This window comes from Nycticebus coucang, chromosome 24 (assembly GCF_027406575.1).
Source record: "Nycticebus coucang isolate mNycCou1 chromosome 24, mNycCou1.pri, whole genome shotgun sequence".
NCBI classification, from domain to species: Eukaryota; Metazoa; Chordata; class Mammalia; order Primates; family Lorisidae; genus Nycticebus; species Nycticebus coucang.
This window is the reverse complement of record NC_069803.1, coordinates 5976581-5994408: the sequence shown is the minus strand read 5'-3', so window position 1 is coordinate 5994408 and position 17828 is coordinate 5976581. Positions and strand designations below refer to the sequence as shown.

At 40.8% G+C, this 17828-nt stretch overlaps 1 protein-coding gene across 7 annotated transcripts in view; it reads left to right on the top strand.

Annotated features, from left to right (window-relative positions):
• Positions 1 to 17828, top strand: part of UNC5D (unc-5 netrin receptor D) — a 647952-nt gene that overhangs the window by 598662 nt on the left and 31462 nt on the right. For all 7 annotated transcript variants that reach the window (XR_008377393.1, XM_053578669.1, XM_053578673.1 and 4 more), the window contains 3 exons: positions 1667 to 1835; positions 3420 to 3647; positions 13502 to 13651. Coding sequence is in view for 6 of the 7 variants with exons in the window: in XM_053578669.1 (XP_053434644.1) it covers positions 1667 to 1835; positions 3420 to 3647; positions 13502 to 13651 (547 nt within the window). In the remaining variant the exon portion in view is untranslated. The remainder of the gene's footprint in view (positions 1 to 1666; positions 1836 to 3419; positions 3648 to 13501; positions 13652 to 17828) is intronic.

The window sequence follows — 17828 nt, the reverse complement described above, 5'->3', positions numbered from 1 at the left end:
GTTGTTGTTGAAGTTCTCATTGTTGTTTTAGCTGGTCCAGGCCAGGTTTGAATCCACCAGCCTCAGCGCATGTGGCTGGTGCCCTACCCATTGAGTGCAGTCCATAGTGAGACTTTGTCTCAAAAAAAAAAAAGACTCACTGAAAGGTCAGGTAAAATGTTACCACTAAATTATGTATATATTTTTAGACATACTGCTATTGCAGACAGACTATAGTATACTGTAAATATAACTTTTATATGTACTGGGACACCAAAAACTTTGTGTGACTTGCTTTCATGCAATATTCATTCTATTGTGGGGGTCTGGAACAGAGCTGGTAATATCTGAGGTAGACTTGTGCATTGTGTGATTTTGATAGATTTTGCCAAACTGCCTTACATGGAAATGCAGTCTATGTAACATCAATAATGACTATAATTAAGAATGACTATACACCCACATCTTCACCAACATGTAGTATTTTCAAATTTTTCTTCAAGCTGTGTATTTACATAAAATCATGGGAAAGGTGATATCTCTTAGCACTAAATTTCATGTTCATATTGCCCATGGGGTTGCTTTTTTTTGTCAGGGACAGCATATTTAAATGTCCTTCCTAAATAAGAATGAGTGACTGCTATGATAATAATACCAATCCTAGCCCTCACATAGCACGGTGTATCTGTGAGTCCTAAAGTGCTATATTGACTATTTAATATTATCATATTTCTTAAAAGTGAAAATCTAGCAAACAAAAACAAATCAACTTGCTTATTGAAGAACTCATATGCAGTTGGGGGAGAAATAAGTGGACTCCTGGGTCTGTCTCACAGTTGCATCCTACAGACCAGCCCTGCATGCTGTTTGGGAGCAGAGATTAAAACAAAAGCCAAGAAAAGGAAAGGAGGCGGCAAGTAATGAGGTGTTTCTATTTCCCTTTAGTTAAATTTCACTTTCTTTTATCTGTTTCATGACTCTGCATTCCCATTGTAAATAATCCACAATACAGGAAAATCTGAACACCAGTTTTAGGTGGAATGATGTTAAACTCAGATCTAAAACAAGAAAGAGTTGAAGGATGCATGTTTATGTATTTTATTATGCACATTTATAGCTGTCTATCGTTCTGTTACTATATAACCTGTGTATTATTTCTGCACTGGCAAAAAATAAATGTTTTCAAAGCCAGAATAGACACACGTGCTCCATGTATGTTTCAGTACTGTTTTGTTTCATAATAATCTGTTTTATCATTTACCAGCATTAAAATTACTGTAGAATGTGTCGGTGGGGGAAAGGAATATGATGGTGATAAGTTGACAAGGTAACTCATTTCTTTAAAAGTCATTTTTGGCCATTGATAATGTTATCAACAAGAATAAGGATTCGACAGCTGGGATGTGGACCCACCAGCCAGGGCTTTGAGCTTTCCCAATTCTACCCTTTGCAAAGACACAGTCGTCATTTTGTTGGTTTGTTTGTAGAAACCTGGATTTGAGGTCTAGGCTTCAGCTCACCTGCTCCTTTTGTCTGGGGAAGGACCAGACCTTTGTGACGTGGCGCTACCCAGAAGGGACTCCTGGGAAGGAATTTGATGAACCTGAAAAAACCTCAGTCTGTAACTCATCACATACACCCTATCCTTGACACACTTCTGTTTTTCATTCCCTTTCCAACTGTTCAGCCTCCAGTCTGATGGGTCTGAGGTGCTTCTGAGTCCTGAGGTCACCTGTGGTCCTCCAGACATGACTGTCACCACGCCCTTTGCACTGACCATCCCACACTGTGCTGATGTCAGCTCTGAGCACTGGAATATCCATCTGAAGAAGAGGACCCAGCAGGGCAAATGGGAGGTGAGATGCAGTTCTTCCTTTTAAACAATGGGATTTGGATAATCTATCCATGGGATAGATTTAACCGTAACCTCTCTTTATCAGCATTTTCTTGTTTTGCAAAGGGCTGATAGCAAATGTTTATAACATCCTGCAGGGTATTGGCGAGTGTGTTTTTCCCATGATAATGGAAAAGAGAGGGACAAGGGAGACTCCAGAGATTTTCAGTTTGGTTTGAGGATAAAGTTATTTTAACCTACACAGTGCTGTCCCCTGTGGCCCTGGTCACTGACTCCCTTCACTTCCTTCTAGGCCATGTCCCTCCTCTGTGGCCTCTGGCGGGCAGGCCGTGTTCATGAAAGAAATCCCTACATCTATTTTTTTCTGTCCTGGGTATTAGAACATATCTATGGTAACAGGAACACAATAGATGGTTGATATATGTTTGGCAAGTTAATGAATGCATTGAGAATTATTATCAGCATCTGTTTTCATGTCTGTAAGTACATGCAGAATGGCTGAAGTATACAGAAAGAGAGGCAAGAAAAAAATGAGGCTCCGTAAGGGAGGTTCACCACAAGGGAAACAGTCACAGCAAAGAAAGATTTCAGTTGAATTACTGTTCTGAGTGGAAGTTCTGATTTATCCGTCTGATAGGGCTTCCTTTATGTCCCTCTGAAGTCGGTTTGCATGAAAGCAGGTGAGTTATCTTGCTGGAGCACAATGACCTATCCCAGCCAGCCCTAGGGTCTTGCCTCCCAGGAGGTGCTTCAGGAAAAAGAAGCAAAAGGAAATTCATGTTTCTTTAGAAGAAAATTCTCAGTTGCTGCCATGGATTATATTAACTCTGCCCAACTATGTTGAAACTGGTCTATTTTCTTTGTTCTGGAAGGCATGCTGCTGCTATTCAGTCCTCCTACAACCACAGGCGGATTTCCATGAATTTCACAAAGAGCCGTGTTTTGGTCCCATTCTCATTATGTTTGGTTTTGCCTTGATTTTTGCCATTTTGGGTTTTCTTCCTAGTACTTCCTCATAATCTTCTACACCCAGATGGTATTATATTTATATTCTACTAAACCGGTCTCACATACCGAAGTTCTTATCAGGGAGGGTAAAATATTCTAGCATATCTTATCCAAATCATTTATACTAGTGGTCCCTTGTGAATAATTTTGATGGAATAAAAGAAGAGAAAATGTTTGAGAGAAAATAAACATTACCTAAGCATAGCTAAAGAGTTTTCAGAAATACTTCTTTGTTAAATAAAATAAGTTTGCTTATACACATTAGTATTCAAGATTTTATTAACTCAACATTAAGCAAAGTAACCACAAATAGAATTTTTAAAGTGATTCTTATTGTTATAACCCATTAAGTAGAAATTCTAACACTTTGAACATAATAATTTCTTGAATTCTTAATGTAAGTAGTTCATTTGATAGAAGAGGAACAAACATTTAACATCAAGATAATTCGGACAAAAAACACTTACAAATAAATTTTTTCATAAAACTGTTAATTTATTTATGTCCTAGCAGTGTGATGCTCATATAGCATCTTATTTCTGAGCTGAGAGAATTTAACATGGCGGTTTCCCAACAGGAAGTGATGTCAGTGGAGGATGAATCCACATCCTGTTACTGCCTTTTGGACCCCTTTGCATGTCATCTGCTCCTTGACAGCTTTGGCACCTATGCCCTCACTGGAGAGCCAATCACAGACTGTGCTGTGAAGCAACTCAAGGTGGCGGTTTTTGGCTGCATGTCTTGTAATTCCCTGGATTACAACTTGAGAGTCTACTGTGTGGACAACACCCCTTGTGCTTTTCAGGTATGCCTTTTTTGCGTAATTCTCCTCTTGGTGTCATGAATGGATGGGCTTCCTGAAGATCAGTAGCAATAGAAAATTCTATTATGGAGACTCTGGAGAGTAAACCTACCCCCCTGACTTGCCTGAGATACTGATCTTGAAACAGGAGCCTTGTTCCTGTGTGTCCAGCAAGGCAAGAGGGGCTGAGGTCCTTGGCAGTCCAGAACAGAGAAGGGTTGAATGAGCACATAGAGAGAACATTGGATGATGAATTGTGATACCGATGACAACTGTAATCAGAATTCAGAAAACAAATATCCAAATGCAGTAGCAGAGATGGGGAAGAATTTCTGAGAACCATTTGCAAGCTTTCATAAATGGATATGATTCATTTCATAAATTCACATGATTCAGAAGCAAAGAGAAAGGGTTACTATACCAAAAAGGAAAATGGGCCCAGGAAGGTGGTTCACACCTGTTATCCTAACACTCTGGTAGGATGAGGTGAGAGGATTGCTTGAGGCCAGGCGTTAGACACCAGCCAGAGCAAGAGGGAGACCCTGTCTCTACTAAAAATAGAAAAATAAGCTGTGTGTGGTGGCAGCTGCCTGTAGTCCCAGCTGCTCGGGAGGCTGAGGCAGAAGAATTGCTTCAGCCCGGGAGTTTGACGTTGCTCTGATTGATGCCACCACACTCTACCCAGGGTGACAAAGCAATACTCTCTCTCCAAAAACAAAAAGGAAAAAAAAAATAAAAGAAAATGGCCTGAGTCATAGGAACAAAAATAGTCGTTTTTTGTGCAGAGGGCATTTGAGAAAATTGCCTGTGTCAACTGAAGGTTGTCGTTAGGAAACAATTATAAATCGTGCCTGTCACCTGGTAGTTATTTTATATCCTGGACACCTAGTCTATTAATTATTAGCGCTACTAGGGCAGAGCTGGTTCAAGGTTCCTTTCCATTTTGGGGACTTTTAATCATGTAAGATTCATTTTAAATTAGCTGCTCACGAAGAGTGCGAGTTTATTAATAGCAGCCAGATGATGTGAGCCGCCCATGTGAGTTCTACCCATATATAAATAGCGCAGCTCTCCTGACATACCTCATTCCAGACCTCTGCTGTCCCAGTCTTGGGTCGTTAAGTCCATTATGCAGAGCATTTCCTCAGTAACTAGATTTTAAGACACTGAGCTGGAAAACTCATGTTTACCAATAGAAAAGATACAATGACCTGAATTCTGAAAATAAGCCGGTCAGGGGACACGGCGCCAGCCTGTATTCCCCAAACCCCACTGACTGTCTCTGCAGCAGCTCGGGCCATTCTGAAGGGCACACACGCTTCAACCTTGAGCTGCTCCAGAAAGGGGCTTCTTTGAGAGGTGTGCCCTTTTGTAGAAGAAGGAGCTTCAGTATCACCTCATCCTGCGATTGCCATTTTATGCTCACCCCCCACACCCAATAAGAGGAATTCCCTGATAGAAAATACACAACAGTCGGCCAGAAAGCAGAAGTAACGAGTGAAGGAACACAGAGGTTGGTCTCCGGGTCCCGTTGCCACTGCACCCGTATAGAATGCACCCTGACTCCGGTCGGGGCTTCAGTGACTCAGCTGGATTCTAAAGGCTGAGTAGACTGGAGTCGCCATGGGGGATCCTGGAAGATTTCCAGCCCCCAGCTCACACAGACAGCCCACTGCCAACTGCTGTGAGTTGTTCACACAACTTGGACGTCAGCCCTCTGAATAATGCTCTCACTGCCAAAGTATACAGCAGCAAGATAGACATTTACCTAAAGACCTATTCTTAGTGTGTTTCAGAGAATCTGTTTTCATTCCTGTCCACTGCTACCACATCTTACAATAGCTCAGCTGTTCACAGAAGAGCCACTCTCCATTTCAAACCACTCTCCATTTCTGTTGGCAATCTATCCTTTTTTTTTAATTTTCTTAACAATTTTTTATTAAATCATAACTGTGTACATTAATGCATTTATGGGGTACAATATGCTGATTTTATATACAATTTAGAATGCTTACATCAAACATAGCCTTCACCTCTCTTACTTAATTATTGTGTTAAGACATTTATACTCTACTCTTAACAGATTTGACGTGTACCCTTGCAATATGCACCATAGGTGAGGTCCCACCAATTACCCTCCATCCACCTGGCCTCCCCCCTCCCCTCTCCCTCCTCTGCCCCTCCTCTTTCCTCCTTCAGCCTGGTCTATAGTTGTGTTTTATCTTTCATGTGGAAGTGTGGGTGGTTATATATTGGTTTCATAACAGTACTGAGTACATTGAATACTTTTCCTTTCATTCTTGAGATACTTTACTAAGAAGAGTATGTTCTAGCTCCATCCATGTAAACATAAAAGAGATAAAGTCTCCATCTTTTTCAAGGCTGCAAAATATTCCCTGGTATACATATACAGTTTATTAATCCATTCGTGCGTCGATGGGCACTTGGGCTTCTTCCATGACTTGGCAATTATGAATTGGGCTGCAACAAACATTCTGGTGCAAATATCTTTGTTGTAAAATGATTTTTGGTCTTCTGCCTATATACCTATTAGAGGAATTACAGGATTGAATGGCAGGTCCACTTTTAGTTCCCTAAGTGTTCTCCAAACTTCTTTCCAAAAGAAACATATTAGCTTGCATTCCCACCAACAGCGCAGTAAAAAAAGGTAATCTACCCTTTTCAGCCAGTTCTAGGGCAAAGAAATTTCTCTCTCTAATTGAATCCAAATGTCTTTATTTCCTCATTAATAGGCATTTCTTAAATAAGTAAAACTCTAATTTTGCTTTAGAGAAATGTTTTCTAGTAGAAATACCTCTGACTCCACTTGTACTAATCTTTTTTACCTCCAGTGAGATTCTCTCTCTCTCTCTTCCCTATTATGCCAAATAAAACCGATTTTACAGTTGGGTTTAGTTGTACTTGTTATTGACAGGATGTATGTGACAGCTGTCATGAGCAGAAAAGCTACACTTCCCCCTTGGGGTTCTGAGAGATCATCAACCTTGGTTGAATGACTTTCTGACCCACATAGACATTCAACAAAACATGTAGCTTTTCCGAACTGAGACTTCCTAGGCCAGAAAACAACCATTTACTCTTCGGTCATTGCTTTCTGAGTTTGCAGAATGTGTTCAGGGCCTTCTGCACAGATTCACTTTGACCACCTCAATATTCCAAATCATCAGTGTTACAATTTTATGGCTTTGTATGTGATGTTTAATTAGAGGAGAAATGAGTTTCTAATCCCTTAAAATGGATCCACTCTTTAAGAAAGACTTAGCAAAAGACTTAGTTCACTTTTTGAACTTTTAAATTAGTTTTTAGCCCTTCCTCTACTTATTCGATGAAGGCTGAAAATATAGTGTATGGTGGTGATATTTTCTTCAAATCTCATAGAACTCTGACTTCTTAATCAGAATTAGTAAATATTGAGTATTTCTGCAGAAAGTGCCCTTCCTGGAATTTGCTTCAGCTGTCATTGCCATGAAGTATTGGTTGTGATTAGGAAGGCGATCCAGCCATGGTTGACTCTCCTGCTGTGGTGCATTTCAAGGAAATGATAACAAGTATGTGCCCAACTAGAACCATGCTTTTTTTTTGAATTGCTATTGTAATTTAATTTCACACACAGTAATTTGAAACTGATATTTTAAAAAATCATGACGGTAATGCCAACAATGTGTGGTTCTACCTTTCAAAGCAGTTCTGATGTCCATACGGGTTTAGCCAAGTCAAAAAGGTGCCTCGTTTAACTATGAATTTGCAAGTCATGCAAAAACTTCATATCCTGTGAGAGTTGGGGGGAAATGTGAGGACTGAGAGAAAAAAACCTTAATAGCTGGAATACAGAAATTATGTTTTCTGTGGGCCTGATACATTTCCTTTGTGTATTTCTCCAGCAGCTGCTGTTTAGAAAGTGCTACTGGTCACACAGATAAAATGTGGCAGTTGCATCATATTAATATAAATATTTTTACCTAAGTCTTGCTGTTCTTTTGAAACTAAAATTAATTCACATACTGTTTTCTGTGACATTCCCTAACAACTTGCCAGTTTGCCTTTTTTTCTTTTTGGTAAATTTCAAATTAATATAAGGGTACAAAGGTTTAGGTTATTTTGTTTTCAATTCTAAGGTAAATTATGTTCAAGATATAGTTGAGCCCTTCATGCAGGGGGTATGCTCTTAACCAAGAAAGAAGCTGGATTTAAGGTCATGGTTGCATTTCTCACTTCATGTCTCACTGGGGAATTGCATCCCATAAAACACTTAAAAGCCCCCCCTCTCGCTGGAAGACCTGGCAAGAAGGACAGGGTACAGACCAGCTTCGCCCAGCCTCTCAGAACTGGCTGGCGGCCAGGCAAGATGATGTCCTCACCAAGAAAAAATTCCATTAGGGAATTTCAGTAACAAAGTAGAAACTTTTTTTTTTTTTTTTTTTTGAGACAGAGTCTTACTTGTTGCCCTCGGTAGAGTGCTGTGCCGTCACAGCTAACAGCAACCTCAAACTCTTGGGCTCAAGTGATTCTCTTGCCTCAGCCTCCCAAGTGACTGGGACTACAAGCACCCGCCACAACACCCGGCCATTTTTAGAGATGGGGTCTTGCTCTTGCTCAGACTGGTCTCGAATGTGTGACCTCAGGCAATCCACCCACGTTGGCCTCCCAATGCTGGGATTACAGGCGTGAGCCACCGAGGAAGCATTTTCCTTTTCGAATCCTGTCCTCCTTCCTGTAGCCTCTGCACAGCTCCTCCCTTTGCTTCTCATTTGCTCTGGGGGAGCTTTTCTGAGTAGTAGTGGCATTTTCTCTGAATGACAAAGACATTAACATTTCATGTGCCTTGCCTAAGACATAATTAATTTAGTTTCAGATTTCCAAAGATCTGTTCTGGCAAACATGTGTAAAACCATCTCTATGGAAAATTAAATCAGCTCAGATATGTTTTTTTTTTTTTTAAATAAAAATGTCATCTGCCTACAGGTGAGGGAAGAGAAAGACCCGAGGACTCCTCGTCCTTTCCGAGTCTGTGTTCCTGTAATAATTAGAGCTGCTGTTTGATGTGTGAGTGTTTGACATCGCCTCCTTTGATAAATTCAAACCGAAGGTTGAGGCATGGTGATATATTTTTGAAGCAGTAACATTTTAAGACCTGGTTTTTGGTTGTTGTGTTTTATTACATGCTAATACACACATACAGCTCAAACAAACCTTGACTTAGGGAGAGCAAGGAATTAAGTGTTTGCCCTGTCTTACCTTAGAAAGAAAAAAGAAAACACAAATAGCCCTCCCCGCATTGCTCCCATCTCTCCTGTTTGGTGCCCCTCCCCATTCGTTACTGATTTAGCTAATCCTAAATTTACTAATCCTGATGTAATGAAGATTTAGAATTTAATTTCAAAGGAATTCTACCAGATGTAGTTCTTATGTTTATCAATAATGCAACCTTGGGAGATATTGTACATGTAAAGCATTTAAAGGAAAACATCATAATTTGTGACATAATTTGTTTGCGTGTATGTGTGTGTTCATGGATGTGTGTGTGTGTAAGTTCAAACAGTTTTGTCTCATAAATATGTAAATTCTGCAGGCCCGTTTTACTATCCCTGCAGCACGGCTAAACACTGCTGCCTGTCTCATTAAATCAACATGAAGAGCTCGGTGAGGCATGAAGCACAGGTTTCTCCTGGCCATAGCTTCCAGAGCTGGATGACTTGCACCCAGTGTGAGACCATGAAGTAGAGCCCTAGAAAAACCACCACCCAGTGCCTTTTGTGCATTTTATACACATGAATCCAGCCAGACCCTATCTTCTACTTTCATTAACTCAGATACCAATTTACCAACAGAACCAGGAATTAAATAGGAGTTGCTTGTCATTTGGAGGCAGGAAGGAAAAATCAAGTGAATATCAGACCTCAGTCTTGGGGTGACACATCCATGTGCACAGTGGCGTGATTGGCGTCACTGATTTCCTAACCTGGCTCAGCTGCAGAATCATCCAAGAAGTGCTTGTACCTGCAGGTGTCAGCGCCCACCTCGCGTGAACACGAGGCCAAAGCAAGACTAGGAAATCTGTGTTAAGTGCCAGCCACTGTTTGGATAATGGTGGTGTTTTGATTTGTTTTGTTTGAGACAGAGTGTCATTCTGTGGCCCCAGGCTATAGTGCCATGCATGGTCCATGGCATCAGCCCAGCTCACAGCAACCTCAGACTATTGGGCTCAAGTGATCTTCTTGCCTCAGCCTCCTGAGCAGCTGGGACTACAGGGGCCCACCACAATGCCTAACTAATTTTTCTATTTTTAGTGCAGACCAGGTCTTACTCTTGCTTAGGCTGATCTCAAAATCCCGAGCACAAATCATCCTTCTGCCTTGGCCTCCCACAGTGCCAGGATTATTAGCATGAGCTACTGTGCTGGGCTTTGGATAATGCTTTAAAGCTTGTGCTCAAGAGTTTATTTCTTTAACTCTGAAGCCAATGTTGCCTTTTCATATATATAAATCTAATGATTAGCTCATTATTGGGCTTTTTCATTTTAATAACTGTTTTGTTTCAGAATAACTATAATTGTTTAATATTTTGTGCAAGATTACGAGACACTGTTAATTGCATATAGTTGGTTCGATATGTGCAGATTAAAGTATTAAGCTAAGAAAGCAAACATTAATCATGTCATGTTTAAAATTGGGGCCTCGAAGCAGGAATTTTTATTAAAAGTTACTCTTTTCCCTCATGATAATCATAAGTAGACACCCATTTTTTAAAAAAATCCCTAATATTTTTTATTCTTCATTTCAAAGACTGTTTCAACAGTACATATAACTCTAGGGTAAATATCGTGGGTAGGCTGAATTACATCCTCTTCTACATAATTTTGCACCACTGAAAAATTATTTATGGGACAGATTTAATAACAGTCTGGCCTTCACATGACTCTTTTAAAAAATTATCAAGCTGAGGGTGGCGGGTTCAAACCCAACCCCGGCCAAACTGCAACAAAAAAATAGCCAGGCGTTCTGGTGGGCGCCTGTAGTCCCAGCTACTCGGGAGGCTGAGGCAAGAGAATCACCTAAGCCCAGGAGTTAGACGTTGCTGTAAGCTGTGACACCACGGCCCTCTACTGAGGGTGATAAAGTAAGAGTTTGTCTCTACAAAAAAAAAAAAAAAAAAAATTATCAAGCAAAGTATCAGAAAAGGCAGCAAAATTTAGGAAGAAAAACACTAGACTATGATCAGGTTGCCCGTTCTTGTCTTAGCTCTTCCATTAACCATGTGGCTTTACCAGTGGTTCTCAACCTTTCTAATGACACAATGTATTTTCATTATTACGAAGGGGTCACGACCCACATGTTGAGAACTGCTGCTTTGGACAAAGAACATTCTTGGGTGGCCTCCATGTTTTTGTCTGTAAATAAGGGACTTGGTGATCTAAATTATTATTAAGTTCCCTTTGACTATGATAGTTCTGTGTTGTTTCATAATATTAAGTTAGCCTACCATTACATGTGATCTTGAATGAGTCACTTTATTTCGTGGTGTTGGGTAATTCCCAGTTCATTAAGGCAACTTAAAGAAAAGGGATATACTTTGGAGAACCTGTTTACGGTATAGTTAGAAGTGTCAACATGGTTATTCTAACACTGTGGCTTTAATATAGTTTAATAAGCACATTTGTCACCCGTACCTGTTTCTCATTTTGCATCGGAATTGCAAAAAAGAAAGAGGTTAATGTATTATCATATTAGTTATTTTGCTTAGTTATAAATAAACCCAGGTATGGAACTGAGGCCTATAGAAAATAAGTAATTTTTCCAAGATCACACAGCAATGTGATTAAAGTCCTATAACTTGCATCTTCGGGTTGTAAGATTCGTGCTCTTTGGAGTCTATCTAGGCCCCAGAAGATTGTTATGGAACTCAAAACTAGAGCATTAAGATAAAATACAGAGTACTCAGCATGGCAGGAAGAATTCACGGTCTGGTCACGGCCCTCTGCCTCCATCCCCTCCAGCCACACGCCTCCTTCCTAATCGTCTCTCCCAGCTGCGTCTGGCCACCATGCCTCTGTGCACACCTGCTCAGTGTCTGGAATGCCATCTTTCTCTTGTTTAAGTCACTGGCTTCTATATTCACTTGGAGGTTCAGCTCAGATATCGCCTCCTCCAGTAATCCCGACTCCTTCCAAGCCTGTCTTCCCATCTGGATTAGGTACCCCTGTCTTCCCCATGCACACATGTATAGTAATACTCACATAGTAAAGTGTGATCACATGCCCACGTTCTGACCCTCCATAGATTCTGAGCTCCGCTGTGGCAGAGATTTTTTTCATTTCTGTATGCTCAGCGTCCAGCTTAATTATAGCACTGGTGGGTACTTAGCAAATCTCAACAGAAGAAACCAGTGACCAGTGTCCGTAAAAGGCCTAATGCCTCACTGGACTGGGCATTTATAATTAATTCTCTTTTCTTCCATTCCTACGCACCACCCCCCCGCCCCAGGCACTATGAAATCCACAACGTTAGCATTTATGAACATGGTACTGTCCAGTATAGTCGCTGCTAATCGCACGTGGGTATTTGAACTAATTAGAATGAAAAATGTAGCTCTTTAGTCACTCTAGGCACATTTTAAGTGGTTAAAAGCCATGGTGGCTGGTGGATACCATCACACCACACAGATCTAGAACATTTCCTTCATCACAGCAAGTTTAGCACTGACCCAAGGACCCCACGAAACACCCCCACACACACACAAATACCAAAGAGATGGAGAAAATGACATTGGGACTGAGGCATTTAGTCCTGAAAAAAAAGATACTAGCTGCTTCTTGACAGTTCATATGGACATGTAGGATAAATGTTGGAAGGCTTCTTCTTAGCAATATTTTTGTTGATGTCATTCTACTTATTATGGATAAGAGATGGATAGGATGACCAGTAAAGCTATTTGTATTCATCGTTAATTGAAATGTGAGTTTCCTGACATTTATAAACCTGTTTACAATCTTTTTTTTAGAATCAGGGAAGGTTATAGGACATAAAAGATTTCAGTTTTTGTATTTTTTTCTGACTGCAAGGAAATTAAAAGTCAAGTAACGGTGATTTAAGAAAAGGGATTTAAGGAGGTCTGTAATCGTCATGTAGCATTTTACGGAACATGTGTTTGTTTCATTATTTCATTTTTCCTCTCTCTCCAATATAATTCTAAGCACCACAAATTTGGAACCAATTAAATGGCTTACTCAACAGAATGTATGTGGATTGAGTTTATATTATTAGATTATATTGGATAAAGATTTTTCAGTGAAAGATACAGGAGCACTTACCTCAGGATTGGATCGCTGTTTTTTCTGAGCTACAGCTAACTTGATCAACAACTTATTTTTTTCTTACCCTTTTGGTATAATAACTTTTATGAACAGTATACAAATAAACATGATACATGAACTCTGGAACATTTATTTGAAGCCAAAAAAAAACAAATATTGGAAAATGCCTGTGTTAGGGAAGAATAATTGAAGCAGAGTGGGAGAAGGCTGTTTCTGTAATACAATCACTGTGAAATATAATGATGTTGAGAACAGACATGTCCCTCGATTCTCGTCATATCAGAATGAAACTCATTGCACAGGGGCAAGGGAGGTCTTGTGTTTAAAAACCTAAGCAAAACACGTAATAAAGAACAATTGTCTCTTTCTGATCAAATCCTTTTGCTAATCGGTCCTGAGCCTTAAGAAGTCCGTGTCCACTGTGATGTTGGTCCATGTCCAGAAGAAACAGGGTGGCGGGCAGCTGTGTCCAGACGCAGGAAGACCATTTTTCATGCTGTCCCTGTTTTCCTTTCCCCTCCTCTAGGAAGTGGTTTCAGATGAAAGACATCAAGGAGGACAGCTGCTGGAGGAGCCAAAGCTGCTGCATTTCAGAGGCAACACCTTCAGCCTGCAGATCTCTGTTCTGGATATTCCGCCATTTCTCTGGAGAATCAAACCCTTCACTGCATGCCAGGTACTAGCCACTCGGGTTTCCAACAGAAGCAGCTTGGCTTTTCCTCCCTCCCATCCCCCCGCCCCAACCTAGAGTACGGATTTCATCCAGATTTGTCACGGAGATGTAACGGTGGGGCTGCCTACGCACAGGCCATGAAACGCAGTGTCATCAATTCACAAGACTCCAACAGGTGGGGGAAGTGCCCGGGCGTCAGGTGATGTGACGTTCGTCCTCTCTCCTGTTTGAATCTTTGGTCAGCGTAGGTTGAAGGTGGTAGTTCAACAACACAGGGTAAGGTTTGCGTGTTGGTTTGCTTTTATTAAAATCCGTTCATTCTGAGACCTTGTTTTAATCATATTTGTCAATGATTAAACTGAATGTTGGTGAGATGCCTTTTAAGGATGATAATTTTGAGTTAGAGCTGTGGCCAGCCGGCTGAGAACAAGAGGGTTTGTTCTTGGCAGCAAGAATTTCTTGCTGCCAAGCAGATGAGGAAGATGAAAAGAAGGAATTACAAATTGAAAAACAAAGAAAAATAATCTTTTTGTAGAGTCCTTTTATACATATCTAAAGATATTTACCTGTGACTGTCCTCATGTCTCTTATTAGAGGTTTTTTTTAACATGGCAGGGAGACTCAGAATCTCTTTGGATCATTTTCAGGGATTTTGACTACGCACTTCACATGGAAAGATTTCTTACCAAACATGGATGAGCATTGTCACTGTGAGCAGCCAGCTAGTCTATGGTAGTTCTTTTTGTTTTTGTAGAGACAGAGTCTCACTTTACCGCCTTCAGTAGAGTGCCATGATGTCACAGGACTCACAGCAACCTGTAGCTCTTGGGCTTCCGCGATTCTCCTGCCTCAGCCTCCCTAGCAGCTGGGATTACAGGCGCCTGCCACAACGCCCAGCTATTTTTTGGTTGCAGTTCAGCCGGGGCTGGGTTTGAACCCATCACCCTCAGTATATGGGGGCAGCGCCCTACTCACTGAGTCACAGGCACCACCCTCTGTGGTAGTTCTTAAGTCGGAGTCATCTTTGCATTTCCCTAACTCTGGAAGAGCTTCTGGTAGACTCCTATTCACCTGGAATCACAGGACACTTAAAGCTCCTTTGTTCTGTCCCTGAGCATAACATGCAAAGTCTTGCGGGCTTCTTAACCTATCCATTCTTGCGGCATTCATATTTCTTAAAATATTCACAGGTATACCAATCTGTCAGAATGGGAATAAGCCAATCACCAAAAAAAAAAAAAAAGAAAAAGAAAAAGAAAGAAAGAAAATCTTGACCACTCATGACAGTTAGAAAAAGCTGTTGAACCACTAACCACCCTTCTAACTTCTAAAAATGAGAATTTTCAAACTAAACAGGGCTAAATTTTTCTGTTTATTTTTCAGACTTCTCATTGCTGTGGGATCTGCCTATCTCTGTATAGTTTTAGCATGAACATCTCTCGTGGGTCTGAACAATTTTGGGTGTGAGGGGTTAGGGCACCTTCAGCGCATTTCCTGAATGGAGAGAAGTTTTCTATGAATAAATGTATTATTTTTGATGTTCAAGACATAGAGCTCCTTGTTTTACAGTAAGCAGGATTCAAAGTTTTTGGTCCAGATTGAATTTGAGAGTATTGTTAACACAACTCCTGACAGACATGCAAATTCCTCGGGATTAGTCATTATAGGTTATAAGAGCCTTGTTTCACTGGGTCTAATGCAAGTGACTCAGTCCAAAGTGAACTATTAAGTTTAATGCTTGGAGATAAAAAATCAGATGAAAGAACCATTACCTGGGAGCAGCACTTGAGCAACAATTCCAATATCGGGGATACCAAAGGCAACCCCAGGCAGAAGAGGCTTAGGGGCTGAGTGCCTACCAAACTCCAAGGATGCAGAAGGACCAGCCAGGACTGGAGAGCATTGGCTTGCAAGGAAACCCAACAAGCTTTACTGCTGGGATGGGTTGGCTTGTTCAGAGGTTGTGAACATGTATAAATATTTGCCTGTTGTAATTGAGCATAATTTGAAATAGTCTTGGAAGGCTGAAAAACAATTTTCTCTGCATCAGGAAGATTGCCGCTGAGTTTTCTTTTCCACTTTATTTTTGTTACCCCAAAGGGCTTTATACTTTATTCCTTTTTTTTTCTTCACCACCCACCTACCACCACTTTCCTTGCCCCTCTCATCACAGAAATCCCTCGGTTTGTGGGAACAGGTGTCGTGGTTGGCTGAGGGCCATGCTGTTTACTTTGGGCATTAGGCGTAGGTGCTTTGGGGAGGCCTGTGTGCTGCCTGCACGAGCTTGGCATGGATATTAGAGAACGGCTTTTCATTAGTGCTAGTGGCTGTGAACTGACAGGGCCTCTTTCTCGTCATCCCACACAAGTCTTGACATTACGTGTAGCTCTCTCCCTCAGTGGGTGAATCTCTCTGTCATCTTCCAACTTAATCCAGGGAAGCATTGGCTTCCTGTTCCCTCCTCTCTCTTTCTCTAACATCAAATCAGGAGCCTGGGAGATGACATGTGACAACTCGTACCTGATCCCTACTCTAACAAGAAGCCTCCCTGTTTTCTTTGAGAAAGGTGGAATTTCTTGGGAAAATTCCCTGTGCAAAGAGCATTTGCCTATCAGACATCAACAGACTGCAGGAAAAATGTGTTTGGAATGGTGTGAGTTCAGGGTTCGGTCCAGAGAGCTAAGTGATGGGAACTTATGTATATGTAGAAGGACCAACTAGATTTTAAATCTTATTGATTTGGGTTCTGGAGGATTATACCTGAGGAATATTATGCTACAGTCCTATTGCCTGTGAAGCCAGCTGTGATGGGTGAGAGGTAATTGAAGGCTATGTCAGTAGCACCCATTGGCCTTAGTTCAAAGAGAAACTGAGGCCTACAATGCTGGTACCCCCGAATAAATAATTCTTTATCCCCTGTTTTATTCTCAGGCTCTAAGACCCTGCTGCTGCAATTAGGGATACACTGTTGTCCTTGCTGAAGAATTAGCAACCCTCTCTTGGGAGGTAAATAACTCTGCTCTCAGTAGGTTGCTGGGACCTGAGAGCTACTAAATCACACTTCCCTTTATTCCTTGATGGCTTCAGGGTGGGGAAGCTGCAATAAATATAGTACAATAAATTATTAATTTATTTTTTAGATCCAGCAAAACACACACAGTCAAGTTGTCACCTCCCTAGAATAAAAGCAGCTGTCTTTCCAGCCCGCTGTGTATCTTAGAGAACCCCGTGTCTGTCTCCTGCTAGAATTTGATTTACATTCTCTCCATCTGCTAGAAACCTAATTATAATGGGAATCAAAATGAAAACATTTCTGGAATTCTTTAAACACCCATAACTTTGCCATACTTTGTCCTCTCCTTTTAGTTTCTGTACAGTCCCTCGCAGCTCAGTGAGCATGTTGGTGGGGTTTTTTGTTGTCATTTTGAGTTTTTTTGAATAAATGAAAGTGAAGATGATTGCCCTCAAAACACACTAATCGCAGTGCTTCTAATTCTATTATTTTTAAATGTTTTGTTGAGCACTATTGGCAGCTGCTACTCAAGTCAACAATAAAAAATATTCCTTTGATACTGTCTTAAAATCAGACTTTTAAAATGTTTTGATTGTGTGTAGTGGAATGGAAAGAGAGGATTTTGTGTGTCTCTGTTAATCCTCATGTCTTTCTGAAAGGAAAAAACATCTCTGCAGTGGGCATTACTTTCTTAACTTTTCCTCTAGTGTTTTCAGAAGAATATACAGGAAACTAGTGACTGAGGCCAGAGAATATACTTGTAAATAAGGAGCCAGTGCCATTTTCTTAGGAAGGCAAAAACATTACCAAGAATCAAATGTACTGCAGAAAATGTAGGTTTTCTTAAACATTGAGTATCACACCAGAAAAAAAAAAAAGGGGGCCTCCGTGTTTTATTAGGTCAAGAGATGTGTAAGTTGTATATGCTTCACGAGGCCCAGGGCTCAAAACTAGCCTCAGTTAAATACAATTCACATGGCAGTTAATGTGTTAAAATGGACCTTCAGCTTGTCTCTTTCTAGCCCTCCCTGAAGTCCATGCACTTGCCTTATATTACAGTGACTCAAATTTCCAATTTAGAAAACAAAACCCTACTTACTCAGTTAGGCAGAAGCACCTGTTAACCAGAGCCCTGTGTTATAGTTACTTTTATTGAAAAGCATGATG